This window comes from Euprymna scolopes, chromosome 6 (assembly GCF_053919585.1).
Source record: "Euprymna scolopes isolate OS-2025 chromosome 6, ASM5391958v1, whole genome shotgun sequence".
In the NCBI taxonomy this organism is placed as follows: Eukaryota; Metazoa; Mollusca; class Cephalopoda; order Sepiida; family Sepiolidae; genus Euprymna; species Euprymna scolopes.
Window position 1 is genome coordinate 142,803,483 of NC_136487.1, and position 19,808 is coordinate 142,823,290.

The 19,808-nt window shown below is 39.3% G+C and overlaps 1 protein-coding gene across 8 annotated transcripts in view; it reads right to left on the bottom strand.

Moving 5' to 3' along the window:
• Nucleotides 1-19,808, bottom strand: part of LOC145278014 (monocarboxylate transporter 9-like) — a 215,576-nt gene that overhangs the window by 31,045 nt on the left and 164,723 nt on the right. For all 8 annotated transcript variants that reach the window (XM_080130201.1, XM_080130199.1, XM_080130197.1 and 5 more), the window contains 3 exons: nt 3,952-4,219; nt 1,676-1,822; nt 783-1,049 (listed from right to left, as the gene is read on the bottom strand). In XM_080130201.1, coding sequence (XP_079986327.1) covers nt 783-1,049; nt 1,676-1,822; nt 3,952-4,201 — 664 coding nt within the window. In that variant the 5' untranslated portion in view covers nt 4,202-4,219. The remainder of the gene's footprint in view (nt 1-782; nt 1,050-1,675; nt 1,823-3,951; nt 4,220-19,808) is intronic.

Below are 19,808 nucleotides of genomic sequence, written 5' to 3' on the forward strand. Positions count from 1 at the left end.
CGGATATTGGTGCTCAAACATATTCGAGTGGCTCTGGAATACTGGAAATATTGGGGTGCACTAGCGACGTGCTAATACGAACTACCCATTGAATACGTAAGATCACGGACGACTTACTGTACATTAAGCGAATGATTTTTACACGTATTAAAGTTGGCCTTAAAAAAACAAACAAGTCATTTATGTATCAGAGAAGACATCGGGATTTTACTTATCTGAGTCGGCACTGAAAGACTTAGAGTTAATTCCTCGCAACTTCCCACACGAGATATCAAAAGCTGACATGTCAACCTCAAAAAAAAAAAAATAGCATCTTGTGGATGCCTCTAAAGAGAAACGGTTCCGAACAAACCTACAGGGATCTCGTTTACCTCTATTGGAAATAATAAGGGCCGGTTCTCGTCAGTTTACTGAAGTTAAACAACGTTGAGCCTGGCTAGTACCAGATAGATGACCATTCCCGCTTATCTTGGCATTGTTTCCAGACGCCCTGAAACTCCACTTGCCGCTGGTATTCAACAATGTCGACTCAGGAGAGGTGTGGTTGGAGATTGTGCAACTCTTGCCACAAAAATTTCACGCGCAGGCACCCTTACAATGGGTATCCATAGTCTGTCAAGACTTGAGAAAGCCTTTATATATATATATATATATATATATATATATATATATATATATATATATATATATATATATATATAAGTGTGTGTGTGTGTGTGTGTGTGTGTGTGTGTGTGTGTGTGTGTGTGTGTGTGTGTGTGTGGAAACAATTGAATACTTACCTGGAATTTTGGAGTTTTTTTTTATGACCGGTTTAAGTGGACGAAACAAGGCTCCGTAGACTGTTAAGTTTAAGAATAGACCGCCAATTAAAAGAAATGTTCCTCGTGTGCCGTAGAATGAGATACTTTTCTCTGTTAAGTACGTCAGTAAGATGCCGCCACAACCTGCTCCACTTCCAGCTATCCCTAAAGCAAGTGCCCGCTTTTTAGAGAAATAGCATCCTAACATCACGTTTGCAGCGAAAAAGTTCATTGCTACAGAAAATCCTAAAAAAAAAAAAAAAAAAAAATTTCTTAAATTAAAGTAAAAGTTAATTTAGCGCTTGTTTACATTTGTGACCTCTTGAACCAACACATTTCCGGTGAAAACATAATTTCGTACTTAAGTGTCATTGCGAAATTAGCATAAATTTTGAAAAATTACGACAAATTATCGAGTAGATGACGTGTTAGAAGTAATTTAAATAAAACAAATATCATCCGCAATTACGTTCTCAGATAGCTTGCTTCAATATGGCGGACCCTTATTTTAAGTAAGAGTTATCTCCTTTGTTTATTCCTGAATTGGTCGCGCAAATATTCAAATTTAAAGAATACGATAAAACTTGGTAATTCGATAAATTCTATCTTTATTTATAATTAATTTTCTACTAGATAATTTTTTTGTAATTTTTGAGAATGTTTACTAATTTCGCTTTGAAATGTACAAGTAATTACGTAATAATGTTTTCACCTGAAATGCGTTAGTTTAAAAAGAACAATAATGTAAATAAGCAACATTAATTTCATTAAAACAGTAAAAAATCAAAATACAATGTGAACGAGTTTATTCTAATACATACAATGACACGATTATGATTTTTATGCTTTATGATATTTTAAACATTTCTTACCTGTTAATATGCCATATGTAACGATTAGAGTTTCTACATTGGGAGCAAAGGCACTGGACACACACGACACCGCAGCAATTAATCCTCCGGCCATCATGGCCTGTCGATGGCTTGCTTTAAACATAATCAATATCAAAACAAATGGACCTGGAAATATATAAAAGCTTCGAATACAAAAAAAATGCAAACGAAACAAACAACAAACGATACAGTGTAACCCGGATATAAGAGACCATGATATAGGAAAACTGGATATAATAGAGATTTTTCTGGTCCCAAATTAGATCCTGTGTTAATGTACAGTGTAATCCGGATATAATTTATAAAAAATAAGATAATAAGTTAATAAATTTGTTAATAAATTAATAAATAAATAAATAAAAATTAAACGACAAACGTCGGGTGTTTATAAATCCAACTCAGTTAAACTTTCTCCATGGTCGAGAAATTTTTAAATGACTTAAATTATGAAATAGTAAATATCGCCTTCTGACATTCCCTTTTTGTTACGTGTAAACTGTTTTTATTTGTACGACCTCCTTCCTATTCCCTATTTCTCCCTTCCCCTTCTCCTTCTTAGTCAATTTATACCCCCATCTATATCTTTGTGTTATCCTTTCCCTTTTTTAACTCTCTGTAACCCTCCTCCACAACTATCCCTTTACCCCCCTTCTTTAACAGAAATTTGATTTTTGTAATTAAATTTAAATCCATAAGAACACTCACCTTGCTTCACGCCCGTCTGGCAAAGTACATTTTCTCTTTTCTAAAATTGAAAATAGTCTTGTACGTTTTTAATTTTTAAATTTTCTTGCCTGATGAGATTAAAGATGATCGAAACGGTCTGCACACCGTAGCAAGATATGACTGTAGTTATATATCAATATTTATTCATCGTTATTTATACCTAACTGTGCATAGAACGGATAGTATTATACTGTGTTCGTTACACCCTACCATAACAAAGGTTCATACACAATTTTAGCTAAATTGTTCCAGTAGTTTCTGAGAAACATCATTTTGGAAAACTTACATAGTTCATATAATCAACAAGCTTTTTAATCAATTATGATTGGGACAGATAAACCGAGTACGTTTCAAGTAAATGATTAAAACACACACACACACACACACACACACACACACACACATATATATATATATATATATATATACTAGAACTTTTAGCCCGTTGAAACCGGCTAAAATTTATAATCCATTGACTTTATCAAGCGGATACCATAATACTTTGTTCGCTGCTACTCATAAAAACAAAGGTCCATACTCAGTTCAGTCATATCATTCCAGTAGTTCCCGAGAAAAATGGAACGGGCATACAGACAAACAGACAGACAGGCTGATAGAAATATTATGAAAATCTTAAAAAAACGCGAAAAACTAATGATTAAAAACAAATTATCGTGAGATTTCGACTCTAATGCGCCATTTTCTTTTAAAAATTCACAAAGCAAAAAAAAAAAGAACACGTTGACTCCTGAAATATAATAATTGAATGCACTTCATAATCGTAGCAACACAAATATCATCAATGCACAAATTATTTGAATTTTTCAAACTAGTGTACTCATCTTGAGTGCTATTCTATGTCGAACTCTGAAATCTACACGGAATTTCGGTCGAAAATCTTTATTTAATCAAATATTAGTAGCAGTTCTCCATTCGTCAGCCATGACAAGTTAATAGCCATAAATAATTCGAAATTGGATTCTTAGTGTCGCCCGCATTGAGGATTGGACCTTCAACCTTCAAAAGAGTCTAACATTACCATGAAATATTACCAAGTAGTTTATCCACTAATCCATGGATCATTGCGAACAATTCTAATTAGTTAGAATTTGAGGAGCCTTAAACCTGCTTTGATTTTTAGATGGGCAATCTTACTTCTTGTCATTATGTAGAAAGCCAACTTTCACAATATCCAGAGTTCGACAAAACGATTCCCGAGTTCGACAGAAAGATTCCGAGTCCGAGAGAAAGAGTTCTGTGTTCGACAGAATGATTGCACAGTTCGAAAAGACACACTTAGAGAAGGTCGTAGGTTACATCGATCGAAACAATATGAACATAACATTCAAAATGAGAACAGTAGTCCAAATAATCAAAATAATACGAATCTCAAAAATTCAGAAACGTTATATCACTAACATATTTTTCCAATAAAATACATCCATAATATCATTAATATAATTACACCAATACTATAACAGTTTATTTTTAAATCAGAAAAAAGAAAATAATTCTAATAAAACACATACCACCAAACATTGTAGTACCGGCAAAGATTGAACCTACAATGGATGATTTCGCCACGGATTCCTCGTAAAGATCAAGAATACCCAGCAGAAGTATTCCACTTGAAGACGTCATTCCTGTTGTCGTAAAATTCGTCATAAAAGTCGCAAAACATATGACCCATCCCCAACCACCATCTGGAGGTCGTATTTCTGTTTCCGATGTCATAACAACTTCCGCTGTTTTCTTCTGATTTTCCATTTGGTCGGGCATTGTTAAAGCATATCCGGCCTTAAAGAGAAGGAGAAATAATAATAATAATAATAATAATAATAATAATAATAACAACAACAACAACAACAACAACAACAACAACAACGACAACAACAACAACAACAACAATAATAATAATAATAATAATAATAATAATAATAATAATATAACGGTGGGAGGGGACTGATCTCTATAGATTCACTGTGCGAAGGACACGACAAAAGACTAGAAAAATACATAATGCAAAACACTGAAATAATAATTATGGCAGCGAGAGACACTTTAAAAAAAAGCAAAACAGAAAACAGAGAGAAACAAGAAAGAAAAATCCTGTCTAATCGTGGACTTTGCAGGAGAAACGGAGTAAATACACAGAGCTAGCCAGAGAGTTAAAAGGGATTTGGATGATGAAGAAAGTCCAAATAGTACCGATAATAGTAGGAGCACTAGGAACAATCCCGAAAAACTTCGAAAAAAGAATGTCAGAAATTGGAATCAGAGGAATAACTGCAAAAGTGCAACGACTAACGATAATGAAAACGACTGAAATATTAAGGAAAACCTTGAATGCGGAGAATAATACAAGACAATATAACGAATAAACGTTACAGGGAATGAAGAACACCGAAACTGCATATTTACAAGTTCTACACCCCATCATGCACTCCCCCCATTGTTTCATCACCGATCCCCCCCCAAAAAAAAATGATACCAAGGGCCGAGAAGGGTCAATAAGGACTGAAAGACCGAGGAGCGAGCGCCAACCAGACCTCGGCTGGACAAGCGCAAAGAGAACTGGGACCTTGAGGAGGCTGAGTGCCACTCAAATTCCAGCATAAACCAATGGCCACTACCAGCGAGAAATCAATGGTAAGCGGCTGTTGCGATGATGCAAATTCATTTGCAAATGCTATCGAAGGAGGTGGAGAGGTCTGGACGTCTGGGGAGACTTGTTGTCACTCAGCTTCCAGAGAATACCACATGTTTCCAATCAGATCGTTTGTTGACTTGTGTGAAAGCTCCATGTGAGTCAATAATAATAATAATAATAATAATAATAACAATAACAATAACAATAATAATAATAATAGTAATACTACTACTACTACTACTAATAATAATAATAATAATAATGATAATAATAATAATAAAATAAAAACTAAAAACTAAAAACTAATAATAATCTTCGAATGCGAGAAATAACACACATAAACAAAAAACACTAACCAGCACAATAAAAATTGCACCAGAAGTAAAACAAAACCATGGAAGGACCATCACATGAAACCAAAAGAACTGAAACTGATATAAACGTTATAAACTGTGTACCCCTAAAAATAATCAGCCTGGGTTGATACTAAAAAAATAATTGTGAAGCACAAAATAAATGGAAAGACCTAGGAGGAAAAGCAAAAAACTTCAATGGAAGACTGCAGAGAACACTGGAACTTTGTGAAGGCTTATTTTCACGCAAATCACCGATAAAGCTAATGGTTGTTGCCAGTGAAAAAAAATCAATCATAAACGTCGATAAGGATAAATCATTTGAAATAGTCACTGAAATCTAAAGGAACTTGTCACCAAAAGTCTAAGGGTCACTACTGGTCATTATCAGTGAGTAATCACAGTTAAGGACCTGTCGTGAGAAATCCTAATAATAATAATAATAATAATAATAATAATAATAATAATAATAATAATAATGAGTACTACGGCGACGATGGCTACGATGATGACGACAATAACAATAATAATAATAATAATAATAATAATAATAATAATAATAATAATGAAGAAGACGACTATAATAATAATAATAATAATAATAATAATAATAATAATAATAATAATGAGTACTACGGCGACGATGACTACGATGACGACGACAATAATAATAATAATAATAATAATAATAATAATAATAATAATAATAAGGAAGCAGTCTCTATTGCAATATAAATGTATAATTCTGTCTGTCCATTTAAATGCGACTAATGCAAATCCTCTATCATTATCATGAATGCAAGAAAAAAAGACCAGAAGGGGCGACTGGCTTTAAGGAAAAAAAAAAAAAAGAAAAGAGGTACTCTTTATTTTTGTTTCCTTGTTGGCAAAGACGGGCAGAAATGCTGCGTATATATATATATATATATATATATATATATATATATATATATATATATATATATGTGTGTGTGTGTGTGTGTGTGTGTGTGTGTGTATGCGTGTATGTTTGTACTAGCAAAGGGCTGTGACTCCCATACTGATCATTACACTCTAACTGACCGACGACTAGACATTAACTTTAACACGAGTCCTAATATGGATTTAGACAAGCCCGTTCCACAGCAGACATCCTAACTGTAATCTCTGAACGTATATATCATTCACTGGACAAAGCGGGGGAGAGCAGAGCGGTAGCTCTAGATATATCTAAGGCTTTTGACAGGGTATGACATGGGGGTCTCGTCAGGAAACTTAGATCATACGGTATCACTGGTAGAATACTTAACATAATTAAATCTTTCTTAGATAAGAGAAAAATCCAGGTTGTCCTCGACGGTCATACATCTAAACAATATTATATAAATGCGGGGGTGCCCCAAGGTTCTATCCTTGGACCTCTATTGTTCCTTATATTCATAGATGACCTCCCCGACAAAATTGCCTCTGAGATGGGTATATATGCTGATGACACCGCACTCTATGGCAGGCACGACAGGAAGACGAATGAACACATTTCTAAAGAAATGGCAGAAACACTAGAGGAAGACTTCCAATCTGTGGTGGAATGGGGACAAAAGTGGTTGGTCGCGTTCAATGCTGCCAAGACTAAACTAGTTTCATCCAATAATTACAAGAAACCCTCTCTACCACCTATAGCAATGGCCAACGACTCTTTATCTGAGAGTCCATCTTTCAAACTCCTTGGCCTAACGTTCACAGGAAACATGAGTTGGAACAATTACATTGAAGGCATTGCCAGGGCCGCTGCAAGAAACGTGGGCTCTCTCTCTACCGGGCTAGAAAACTACTAACACCCGAAAGTATCCTGTACCTCTATAAGGCCACCATTCGCCCATGTATGGAGTATTGCTGTCATATCTGGGCTGGTGCATCTGCTACTAGTCTCTCGCTCCTTGACAAGGTTCAAAAGAGAGTCCCAAATCTGATAGGCCCTGAACTGGCATCTAAGCTTCAGCCTCTGTCCCATCGACGAAATGTTGCATCCTTCTGCCTTTTCTACAAGTATTTTAGTGGTGAATGCTCTGACGAACTGCAATCACTTGTGCCCCCACAACGGGAGCACCCTCGACAAACCCGATAGGCTGCTAAATCCCACCACACATTGTAGAGATCCCTAGATGTAAAATATCTTTTTACTCCAATAGCTTCTTCCCCAGGACCGCTAGACTCTGGAATTCCATTCCAGGTCCCTGCTTCCCCAACAGTACTGACGTTCAGAAGTTCAAGTGTAACGTGAACCGACATTTTGCTGTCCAAATCCGTACATAGTACCCCAGTAGTTGTTGCCCCTGATAGTAGCCCCTACACCAAAGTGGCAATTTGCCTTGTTTGGGGTGAAAATGTAATAAAAAAACAACAAACTTAACACGTGTAAGGCACCGAAACTCTCTAAAAGAATTGAACGAAATGTGAGTTTGTCTTTTTTAAAGACAAAAATTCTTACTTCGAATTTATTTCAGGAAGCAGTCTCTATTGCAATATAAATGTATACTTCTGTCTGTCCATTTAAATTTGACTAGTGCAAATCCTCTAACATGAATGCGAAAAGTGGCCAGGCGGGCGACTGACGAATAACTTAGCTGAATATTGCTCCGAACTTGTAACCGGAAGCAGTCCTGTTTGCGATATCAACGTGGAAATTGCCCCGACTTAGAACGAGGGAATTAAATACTATCACACATCAGGGGAAATTGCCTTCCTCGTCTTCTTCCCATCCAACATTTCTAGCGATTAACCAGTATGGTGTAAGGTAGACCTATCATCAAACGCCTTCTTTCAGAGCATTATTACCGACTTCTACCAAGTAGAATACTTAGTTAAAAATATTTAGTTTCTTATATATATATAATTTTTTTTTAAAATAATAATATTAAAAAAATCTAATTTGAATTTTTTATTTTTATTTTTATTTCTTTATTTTTTATTTGTTTTTCTTTTCTTTTTAACTGCTGTTTATGCCTTGTATGTATGTGTGATAGTGCACGATACCTCCTGTATACATGGGAGTGTTACACTATCCCTGCAGCAGAACCACAGGTCTGACCTTCACCTTCACCGAGGTGAACGATTTATATGATCTTCACCGAGGTGCGCGACTTGACACAAAAATAAACCGCCTCTTAATCACCTGCTAACGCACGCGTCACTGTAACGTCCAATGACAACAACAACAACCTTCTCACTCGACCTGCCTTTATACCACTATCTCAATCCCTTCTCTTGCGCATGCGCCTGTACATTCCTGACAACCTCGAGACTTCCGCTTATAAGAACCCAAGTTTTGTTGTCGCGCATGCCTATACAAGGCACAAACATGAGGGCGTTTGTTGTGTTGGTAAGTACTACACTCCCCCCTGATCTGATGATCACATAGAGTGCACTCCGAGGGTGGCCTTTTAGTTCGTTGGCTTCTGCGAAGGGTGGTATTTACACTCTCGGATTCAGGTTCTGGTTCTGGTTCTGGTTCTGAGTGTGGTTCTGGTTCTGGCTCTGATCCTGCCTGATTAGACGAACTACAACTACCACTCTCTTGCTCGGTGACCTCACTCATTAGCAGCTCATCATCTGATGATTCATCGCTCTCTGTAGTTGTGGGATGTACTTCACTAGTCGCGCGAAGATCGCGCACATGGCGTGGGGTTCCATCAACAAGGACCGACTGCTGGCTGACCACTCCAGATATTCGTCCTCGCTTGAACTTGGTGGTGCACCGGTTTCCAGGGGGTCTAACCCAAACTGGATCCCCTACCTTGTATTTGTTATAACTCTCCTCGTCGATTGGTTGGACAGTGTCAATGCCCTTTATCCTAACACGGTATTTGTGTATGGCATTGGCCGGTGCTGTTGTTAGTGTCTTCCCATCCTTTGGTGTGATGTTATACCAATACGTGGCCTCCGTAATGGTGCATTGCTTTCTGGCAGCAATTCTCTTGATGCTGCGATGACTCCTCTCAGCAATGCCATTCCCTGATGGCAGATGAGCACATCGCAGTCGTAGTCGGACACCCCAATCATTCAACAACTGCCGAACTTGGTGGCTACAAAAAGCAGCATCGTTGTCCGTCAATATCTCTTCCGGCGCACCTCGCTCAGAAAAGATAGATGACAGTTGGAGGACAACATTCGCTGAGTCCTGCCTGGTCATTTGCCACCACACCGCAAACCGAGTGGGTCCACAGTCGATAAGGGTTAGAAAGGGCTTACCACTGTAATGGGTAATATCCATCGCTAATCGTTGCCACACATGCTCAACTTCCAATCGACCCTTCTGCCATTGCTCAGGTGCAGGATCGATAGACTGACATGCCTCACAGTGCTTGATGATCTGCCTGACATCCGCCTTTGTCACTACCGGGTCCACACGCCTCGCAAAATACAAAGTTCTTTTGATACCTGGATGTCCACTCTGCACATGAATTCTTTGTATTTGGCATGAGCTAATCGCGCCAACTGCGCAAGATCGAGCAGTGAACTCCACGCCTGTCTTCACAGCTTCATACCATTTGTGAGGCACACGGGTTAGTTGGTCTGCACGATTACAGTGTGATGCCACGAGCGTTACACTCACCGACAGGTCATATTCTGATACCAGACTCTTCAGGGTGTTTAGCCTCCGCCGGATTAACATCTCACTGGCTGCCTTAGTACGGACTCTTGTTCGTCCCGAGAGAGTGTCGGACACCCAGTGGTAGACGCAGAGAGAATCCGTGTACAAGTGTAACTTCTTCGACTGCCATTGCAGTGCCAGATTTAAACCCTTCACAACAGCATCCAGTTCCGCCAGGTTGATGTGTTGAGCATCATTCACGGGTCGCAGCCAGCATGCGTCTTCAATTACATTTCCACGTTGCTCCAATAACACTCCCAATGTCAAAGAACTAGCGTCAACCCACACATTCACAGTGTCCCCATCGACACACCATTCTCCACGGACAGGATCCTCCTTGTTAACTCTCTCTAGGGTTTCCGTCGTCATCAGAGTTAGAAGAGTATCATCAGATACATCATCCCAACCTGTAGTTACTAAACTTGCCCTGCGTTTGATGACGCCCACAGCTACTCGGAACCAGCCACACGCTGGTAAGTGACCAATGAGTTTCCCACACAAGGAAAAAATAGTCCGCCGCGTAATAACATCAGGGATGGTTGGAATCTCACTGCCACGCCTCCATCGTAAGGTACCGTCTTTCCCGCAAACGTCCAATCCTAATACCCGTGCTCCATCCCTCAGACGTTCGGGATCCTTGCACTCTAACCCGAATTGAGCTAACTTTTCTCTGACGTGCGACGCAGATTGTACGTCTTCATTGACGTACACATCATCAATAATGGCCGATGTTGCGTCCTCAGTGGTCTTTTCCTGGGACAACACTGCATTTACGATGGTCTTCATGATTTGCGGTGCCACATTCAGCCCAAAACCAAGCCGAGTAAGGCAGTATCTCTGCCCCCGGAACCACACTGTCTGGAACGGCCACAATGTCTCATCCACTCGCACCTGCAAATAAGCCTTCCGCAAGTCTACTATAGACACATTGGAGCCCTTCTGGCGCCATTCTCTCAGCTTGCTGGCGCACACGTCAGCATCGGCAGTGTACCTCTCAATGTATCTATTGAGTTCACGATAGTCCAGCACCGGACGAACTTTTGATTTGTTATGCTGGACTACCGCCATTAAGGGAATCAGACCCTTGGGTGGTCCCAGCTTGTTGGGGTAGGGGATCAGCCATCCATCCTGGATCCATGCCTCAAGTTCCTTCTCGTATTCATTACGGATCTCGTCGGGTATCGAGTACTCTGCAATGCTATTCTTGAGTTCGGTTGGCGCCCTTCCTTTTGTCCACTTCCACGATGCAGTCCATGCTTTTTGGTGAGGGTCGTAGTCCACCTTAAAATCAGGCCGATCAATATGAACTGAAGCACACACTGGGGTTTCCAAAAATCGCACAGTCCCATCTCTTCCGATAACCACTCCCTTCAGTGCCTTAATAGCATCATATCCCAACAGTACATCGAATCCCAGCAAATCCCCTCGCATCACCAGCACATTAATGTTTGCGGCCACACCAGAGTCTGTGTGGACTTTGACAGTTCCGGCTCCATAGCAAGCTTGCGTATTGCCACCTATTGTGGTTACTTTGATGTTCTGCTTTGTCCAGTTTCGACACAACTTGGCACTCATGATGGTGTGTGAGCACCCGGAGTCGAGAAGAGCTGAACAAAGCACTTGGTCCACGTACACATTTATTGTCGGTTGAGCCTCAATTAAATCTTGTCCGGGGAACAGGGCGGCGCTGACGTCCTGCCCCCTGATGCATTTCCCGCACAATTTTGGGATAAATGTCCATAGCTACCACATTGGAAAACGCGCGGGCGCCCCCGCCCCTTGTTAGTACAATTTCTTGCGATATGGCCTCGCTGGCCACAGCAGAAACATCTCCCATTGGTCGTGGGTCTCAAACTGGGACTCTTTTCAGCATTAGTCTTGGCTGCCTGCGCCATCATTACAACCGGTTCCCTCAGATCCTCCTCATCTCTGATAATGGCTCGAGCGCGTTCTAACAAATGTTCCATGGGCGTTACAGATACGCTGGTGGAATCCCTCAACAGTTGCTTAACATGGGTGGGAAGGCCGGCCACAAACGCATATGCCAGTGTTCGCTCTGACACTCCATTGCCAAATAGAACTGCAAGTTTCTTCAGCTCCGCGAAGAAGACGTCCACGGTTTCTCCTGGCATGAGCTTCCTAGTGGCAAATGTTTCGTAGGCCCTACAGGGATCCATGGCAAATGCCTTGTATAAAGCATTTTTTATACAGGTAATATCAGCCTTCTTCACAGCACTCAGTTGCTGATATACACTTGGGGCGCCTCCAGCCACTCAGGGGAATCACGGTATGCACCCCCTTTACTTCACAGAGGTTGCAGGTCAGCTCAACCCTTTCGACCCAGTCGACAGCAGAAGTGGATCCATCGAATTCGGGTATCAGTTATAAATCAAACTTTGCCCCAGCCATAGTTGTCCAGGAAAAGAGACAAAATGAAATCGCCGAAATAGCTTATGACCTTCACCTTCACTGAGGTGAACGATTTATATGATCTTCACCGAGGTGCGCGACTTGACACACAAAAATAAACCGCCTCTTAATCACCTGCTAACGCACGCGTCACTGTAACGTCCAATGACAACAACCTTCTCACTCGACCTGCCTTTATACCACTATCTCAATCCCTTCTCTTGTGCATGCGCCTGTAGATTCCTGACAACCTCGAGACTTCCGCTTATAAAAACCCAAGTTTTGTTGTCGCGCATGCCTATACAAGGCATAAACACGAGGGCGTTTGTTGTGTTGGTAAGTACTACAACAGGTAAAACAATTCTGGGCTCGGTGTTGCCACAATCAAAAAATATGAAAAATGTCAAGTACAAATAATTCAAACCATGGAAGAAAGATCTGGGTGTCATGATCGGCAGGTGCTCCTTCGGTAGCCAGCATGGGGCCTGCTCGTCATCCTGCGAATGTTGGGCAACTTCTTAATTTCAGAAACTCAAATAACATGGACGCTGAAGAGGTAAGCCTAACCTCTAATGACAGAGAACTAAATGACACCGAACAAACAGCCGTGATAATCATCAAAATGGAAAAAAAGAAGAAAGAAATGGACAACAAAAGAGAATAGACTCGTAATAAAATGCTATTATAGAAGTCATCCTGAATATAGATATGGAGGTTATCGGAAACGAATGAAAGAACTATAGGACCTCTCCAGTGGCCACCAAGCGATAGAACAAAGAATTGCGGACCAAACAAGACTGATACTCAAGAAAGGTTGGCTCTCTAAACTAGAACTAGCAGAAATTCACAGAAAAATAAATGATGAAACTGAACAACAAACACTCCCCAACGGAACTGCCCGTAGAGCAACACCACAAGTTGAAGCGTCACAAGTAAAAACACCAAAGGCCCCGGACCTACGAAGACCGAAGACGACAAACCGAGAACAATGAAACAGAACAAACAGAGAATGAAGCAAATAAAATAAATAAAATAACACCGTTCATGAACGAGGAAAAAACTAAACTCCCATCGTTAAAGAACCAAGAGCAGAAGATATTAAAAACAGAAACAGAGAAGGTTAACAAGCTCCTCCCAAACACAATCACAGTCTTAAACAACCTCATTTACGCAGGCGCCAAAATGGTAAGTATGAATTTCAAATCAGAAAAACAACCGGGGACAAGCCGACCGACAAAAACCTGGATGGGAAATAAGACTAGAAACCCAAATACACAAACATAAAAAAGAAAGCAAAATGATCAACAGGAAGAAAGCAATGTGGAGGAAACGGAACATTGGAAATGCAACTGACAGGGAGAGGCTAAACAAGAAACATGAAGAACTGGACCAAAAAATAAAAGCAAAAGAAGCGAGATTGAGGCGATATAGATATAAATCTGAACAATGCAAACAAAACAGAACATTTGAAACTAATGAACGCCAATGCTACCAAAATGTGAACGGAGGAAAAACAAAAACAGAACAACCAAATCCGACAGAAACAAAACTCTACTGGAGTAACATATGGGAAGAACGACAAGATCACAATAGAAATGCCGAATGGCTGAAAGACATGAAAGAAGAGTTACAAGAAATCGAAGAAGGAACAGTGAATGAAATCAGCAAGGAAACCCTAAAGAAAACCATAGGAAAAATGGCAAACTGGAGAGAACCAGGGCACAACGGGATAAATGCATACTGGTTGAAAAAATTCACAACCTTACACGAAATGCTAGCCCAAAATCTGAGAAGTTGTATACAGGAAGCAAACGTGCCAGACTGGATGACAAAAGGTAGAATCACACTGCTACAGGACACGAAAGAAGGAACCGTCCCCAGCAATTATAGGCCAATCACGTGCCTACCCACCATGCGGAAGATACTGACAGCACAACTGAGGGAACAAATCTACCACTCACTGAATAACCGTGGACTCATCCCCGAGGAACAGAAAGGATGCCAAAAAGGGAAAAGAGGAACACATGATCTGCTATATGTTGATCAAACAATTCTAAAGGAGGTAAAAAGGAGGAGGAAAAATTTAGCCATGGCATGGATCGACTACAAAAAAGCGTACGACAGGATCCCCCAAGCATGGATAATAGAATGCCTAAAAATGTATAAAATACCAAGCGGGATCACCAATGTAATAGAAAATGGAATGAAAACATGGAGACTGGAACTGACAGCTGATGGACAACAAATAACAGAAATTAACATACAAAGAGGCATCTTCCAAGGAGACTCATTATCACCATTACTGTTCATCATAGCCATGATGCCCTGGAATAGTATTCTAAGAAATTACCAAGCCGGATACAAGTTCCCTAATACGGAGGAAAAATGAACCACCTGATGTACATGGACGATCTGAAACTTTTTGCAATGACCGAAAAGGAGGTAGAGACACTAATTAACACTACCAGGATCTTCAGCCAAGATATCCAAATGGAATTTAGAATGGAAAAGTGCGCACTAGTAGTTATAAAAAGGGAAAACTGGAAACGACAGAAGTCATGGAACTATCCAACCAAACAGAAATGAGGGCACTAGGAAAACAATAGGACTATACATACTTGAGAATTCTGGAAGCGGACACCATCAGAGCAACAGAAATAAAAGAGAAAATTGGAAAGGAATACCTCAGGAGAACAAGAAAACTCCTGGAAACGAAATTATATAGTAGAAACCTAATAAAAGGTATAAATACATGGGCAGTGTCACTAGTAAGATACTCTGGACCGTTTATAGGATGGATAAAAGAAGAACTGAGACAGCTCGACCAGAAAACCAGGAAACTCATGACCATGCATAATGCACTACACCCAAAGGACGATATTGACAGACTCTACGTGAAGAGGAAAGACAGCGGGAGAGGACTGCTCTCTATAGAAGATTGTGTGAAGGACACAAAAAAAGAACTAGAAAAATACATAATGCAAAGCACTGAAAGGATAATTATGGCAGCGAGAGACACGGAGAAAACCAACAAAACAGAAAACAGACAGACAAAAGCCAAAATGAGAAAAGAGAAATGGGAAGAGAATCAACTCCAAAGAAGATTCATAAGAGTGACAAAAGATGAGAATAACGAAAACACCTGGACATAGATGCGAAAAGGACATATAAACCGAGAAACTGAATCTCTAATAACTGCAGCACAAGATAACTCGATAAGAACCAACCATATCAAAGCAAGGATCGATACAACACAAGAAATCAGCAAATGCAGACTCTGTGGACAAAGAGACGACGCGATAAACCATATAGTAAGTGAATGCAGCAAACTGGCCCAAAAGGAATACAAAAACAGGCATGACCAAGTAGGGAGGGCGATACACTTGACATTGTGCAAACGGCTGCATTTTGAGCGTACAGATAAATGATACAAGCATAAACTCGCAACAGCACTCGAAAACGAGAACCACAAAATCCTATGGGACATGGACATACAAACGGACAAACCCATCCAAGCAAGAATACCAGATGTCGTAATAATTAACAAGAAAGAAAAATCCTGTCAAATCGTAGACTTTGCTGTCCCAGCTGATCACAGGGTGAGTATGAAAGAAAAGGAGAAACGAAGTAAATACACAGAGCTAGCCAGAGAGTTAAAAGGGATTTGGATGATGAAGAAAATCAAAATAGTACCGAAAATAGTAGGAGCACTAGAAACAATTCCGAAAAACCTGAGAAAAAGAATGGCAGAAATTGGAATCAGAGGAATAGCTGCAAAAATACAACGCCTAACGATAATGAAAACGGCTGAAATATTAAGGAAAACTCTTGAATGCGGATAATAACACAAGCCAATATAACGAAGAAGCGTTAAAGGGAATGAAGAACACCGAAGCTGCAGAACTACATGTTCTACACCTCAATCATGCATCCCCTCCACTGTTTCACCACCGTTCCCCCAATAAAAAAGTGATACCAAAGAGCCGAGAAGGCTCAGGGGGGATGGAAAGATGCAAGAGGGAGCACTGGCCAGACCTCCGCTGGACAATTGTGAAGAGAACTGGGATCTTGGGGAGGCTTAGTGCCACTCAAATTCCAGTATAAACCAATGGCCACTGCCAGCGAGAAATCAATGGTAAGAGGCTGTTGCGATGATGCAAATTTATTTGCAAATGCTATCGAAGGAGGAGAAGAGAGCTGGACGTCACTCAGCTTCTAGAGAACACCACAGGTCTCCAATCAGATCCTTTAAAAGCTCCAGGTTAGTCAATAATAATAATAATAATAATAATAATAATAATAATAATAGCAGCAGCAGCAATAATAATAATAATAATAATAATAATAATAATAATAATAATAGCAGCAGCAATAATAATAATAATAATAATAATAATAATGATGATAATAATGATAATAATAATAATAATATTAATAATAATAATAATAATAATAATAATAATAATAATAATAATAATAATAATAATACATCGTAGACTTTGCTGTTCAGCCGACCACAAGGCGAATATCAAAGAAAAGGAGAAACGGAGCAAATACACAGATCTAGCCAGAGAGCTGAAAAGGATATGGAAGATGAAGAAAATCAAAATAATACATATAATAGTAGGAGCACAAGGAACAATCCCGAAAAACTTTGAAAAAAGAATGGGAAAAATAGGAATCAGAGGAATAACTGAAAAAATAAAACGAACAACAATAACGAAGACGATTGAAATAATAAGGAAAACCCTTGAGTACCCGATAAAAGCAAGTGTAATCTGAAAACTAATATATATATTAATATTCATATAGTAACCCCAACCAAATAAAAAAGCTCATTAAAAACACAACAATAAGTAGAGCTTGTCCCAAGAAATCAAATTAAATGTGTGTGTGTGCGTGTGTGTGTGTGTGCGCGCGCGTGTGCGTGTGTGTGTGTATTTATAATGAAAGCGTTGCAATTTTCCCCTGGACTAAAATACCATAGGTTTACAACAACAGATGCCATATACAAATTTCTTATGCCTAGACTATTAGCCAGTATCTGTTGTAACTTTATAAAGAGCAAATAAAACCCTAGATTCCATCCAAGGAGCTACATCAGCATTATCGCATTAACCTACAGAAGAAGTAGTCCCGGTTTTTTCCTTATTGCTGAAATCCTCCTACGGATCCGCATAAACACCGCAGGGATTTATACACATAGTATAGCTATTGTGGTTAAACCGTTCTTAACTGATTCATAAATTAATAGCCCAAACGTTAAATTCCCGTCCATCGATTCGAAAAATAATAACTTCTCCCTTACAACATTCCTGCTATTCTGATTGGCTTAAATCAGACCGATCCCTTATTCCAGAATACAATTTTATAGACTTAAGCGAACACACAATCAAGCCGTTATCCAACATGGCATCTATTGCTACAGGAGGCCAGAGTTTTACATTAAATAAAGCGATTAATGAGCCTCAACGAAGATATTTGCTTTTCACTCATTTTGTAATGTTTCTTTTCTAGATGCAACTGCTAATATTATATTTATTCCAGTTTTTAATCTTTATTTTTATTTAATTTTTTTATTAATTGTGTAAATGGTTTTCTCGTTGAAAGATGTACCGAATCTATCTGGCAAGTTTCATTTGAAATAGAGCATAAATAGATCTGAAAATACTAGTTTCTTACCTCCCTCCCTCAATCGTCGACACGTTACTACTTATAAAAGAACATGCTTTTCTAAGTAGCGAACTATGTCCGTGATGACCGTTTTCTCTTCAAAAATGAAAACGCTGCATTTTTATTTCAAACAAAAGCAATTCCTATTTGCAGCCGCGAAGGACGTCTTATAATGCAGTTAAGTTATGAATTTTGAAATATTTCTTTTCTAGATGCAAGTGCTGATATTATATTTATTTCAGTTTTTAATCTTTATTTTTATTTCATTGTTTTATTAATTGTGTAAATGGTTTTCTCGTGGAAAAATGTACCGAATCTATCTGCCAAGTTCCTTTGGAATATATATTGTATTTTATTTATTTATTTTTTTACTTTTTATTTTTTATTTATTAATTTTTTTATCATAGATTTTTTCTTGTCTATAAATGTTTATATTTTCCAAGTTGATAGCATAACAGGTTTTGCAATTGTTTTTATTTTCAATTGGTGAGAGGGGATTCGTTCACCTAACCACCTCTTAAACACACCAAATGGACTTTTATTAAGTGCAATACTTATTTTTCTTGTTTTTTTTAATGGGGAGTAGACAATGTATTGTGGATGCGTTATCGTTACTCTCGCTTCTCTTTATTTGTTCATCAGTCCTCATTTTTAATGAATGATTTTTCTGACAAAGGGAGAAGAAAAAGCTGTTTTCTAGGTTGGCAGTTTTTTGCGTGAACAGCCGTCAGGGATGTCCGAAATTTTCTGTTTCTATGTCTATCCTTGTAGCCATGTCACTAGTAAGGGTGCTGGAGGTAAACGTTTTATCTGGGCTGACGTTATCCGCCTGATAGTCAGGGACCCGAACCTTGGATGAACCACTAAGGAGGCCGTCCTATCAGCAGGTGCAAATACTGGGGCTGCTGTATTGCCATTTGGTGAATGGATTCTGGACCATGCAGTAGCTTCTGATGGGGCCTCTCGATGCCATATTAGTAGGTAATTGTTACGGCTTTACCTTTTCATGTGCTACAAAAATATTTCTCTCTTACTTTCCCTCTCTGCCCTGTTTCAGGCATGTCTGTCGACCTAGTCCACAAATCCCAAAACACCATCATGAAAAGTCTCAATAAAAAACACACGATTAAACCCGGATCTCCAACTTCTAACGTAGACCCCCACTGCCAGGTCTCCTTCTCTAACATCAGGGCTCTACGTTCTAACCTTCCAAAGGTTGAAACCCAATTACAGGAGACTAAACCAGACATATTATTTCTAAGTAAAATTGGCATTGGACAGACCATTTCCCTAGATAAGTTTGTAATCAAAGGATACTCTAATTTAACTTCCGAATCTGACCCGTAAGATCGCCATGGGCATGGAATATGTGCCTATATAAAAGATGGATTTCCATGTGGTAGGGACATCCCCAGAGAAGATCCTAACTTACCCTATATGTGCTTCCGGATTGCACTAGTTTAAACTATTTATACTTGCTCTCTATCGCCCCCACAACAGCGGAGTTACTATCTTTAAAAGCATATCTGAGAAAATTGACCACGTCCTATCTGCTTATCCTTCAGGTAATATTCATGTCTGTGGAGATTTCAATGTTCACAATGTGGAATGGTTAACTCACTCAAACAAGACCGATGATGAGGGGATGTTCTTCCATGATTTCTCCATTGC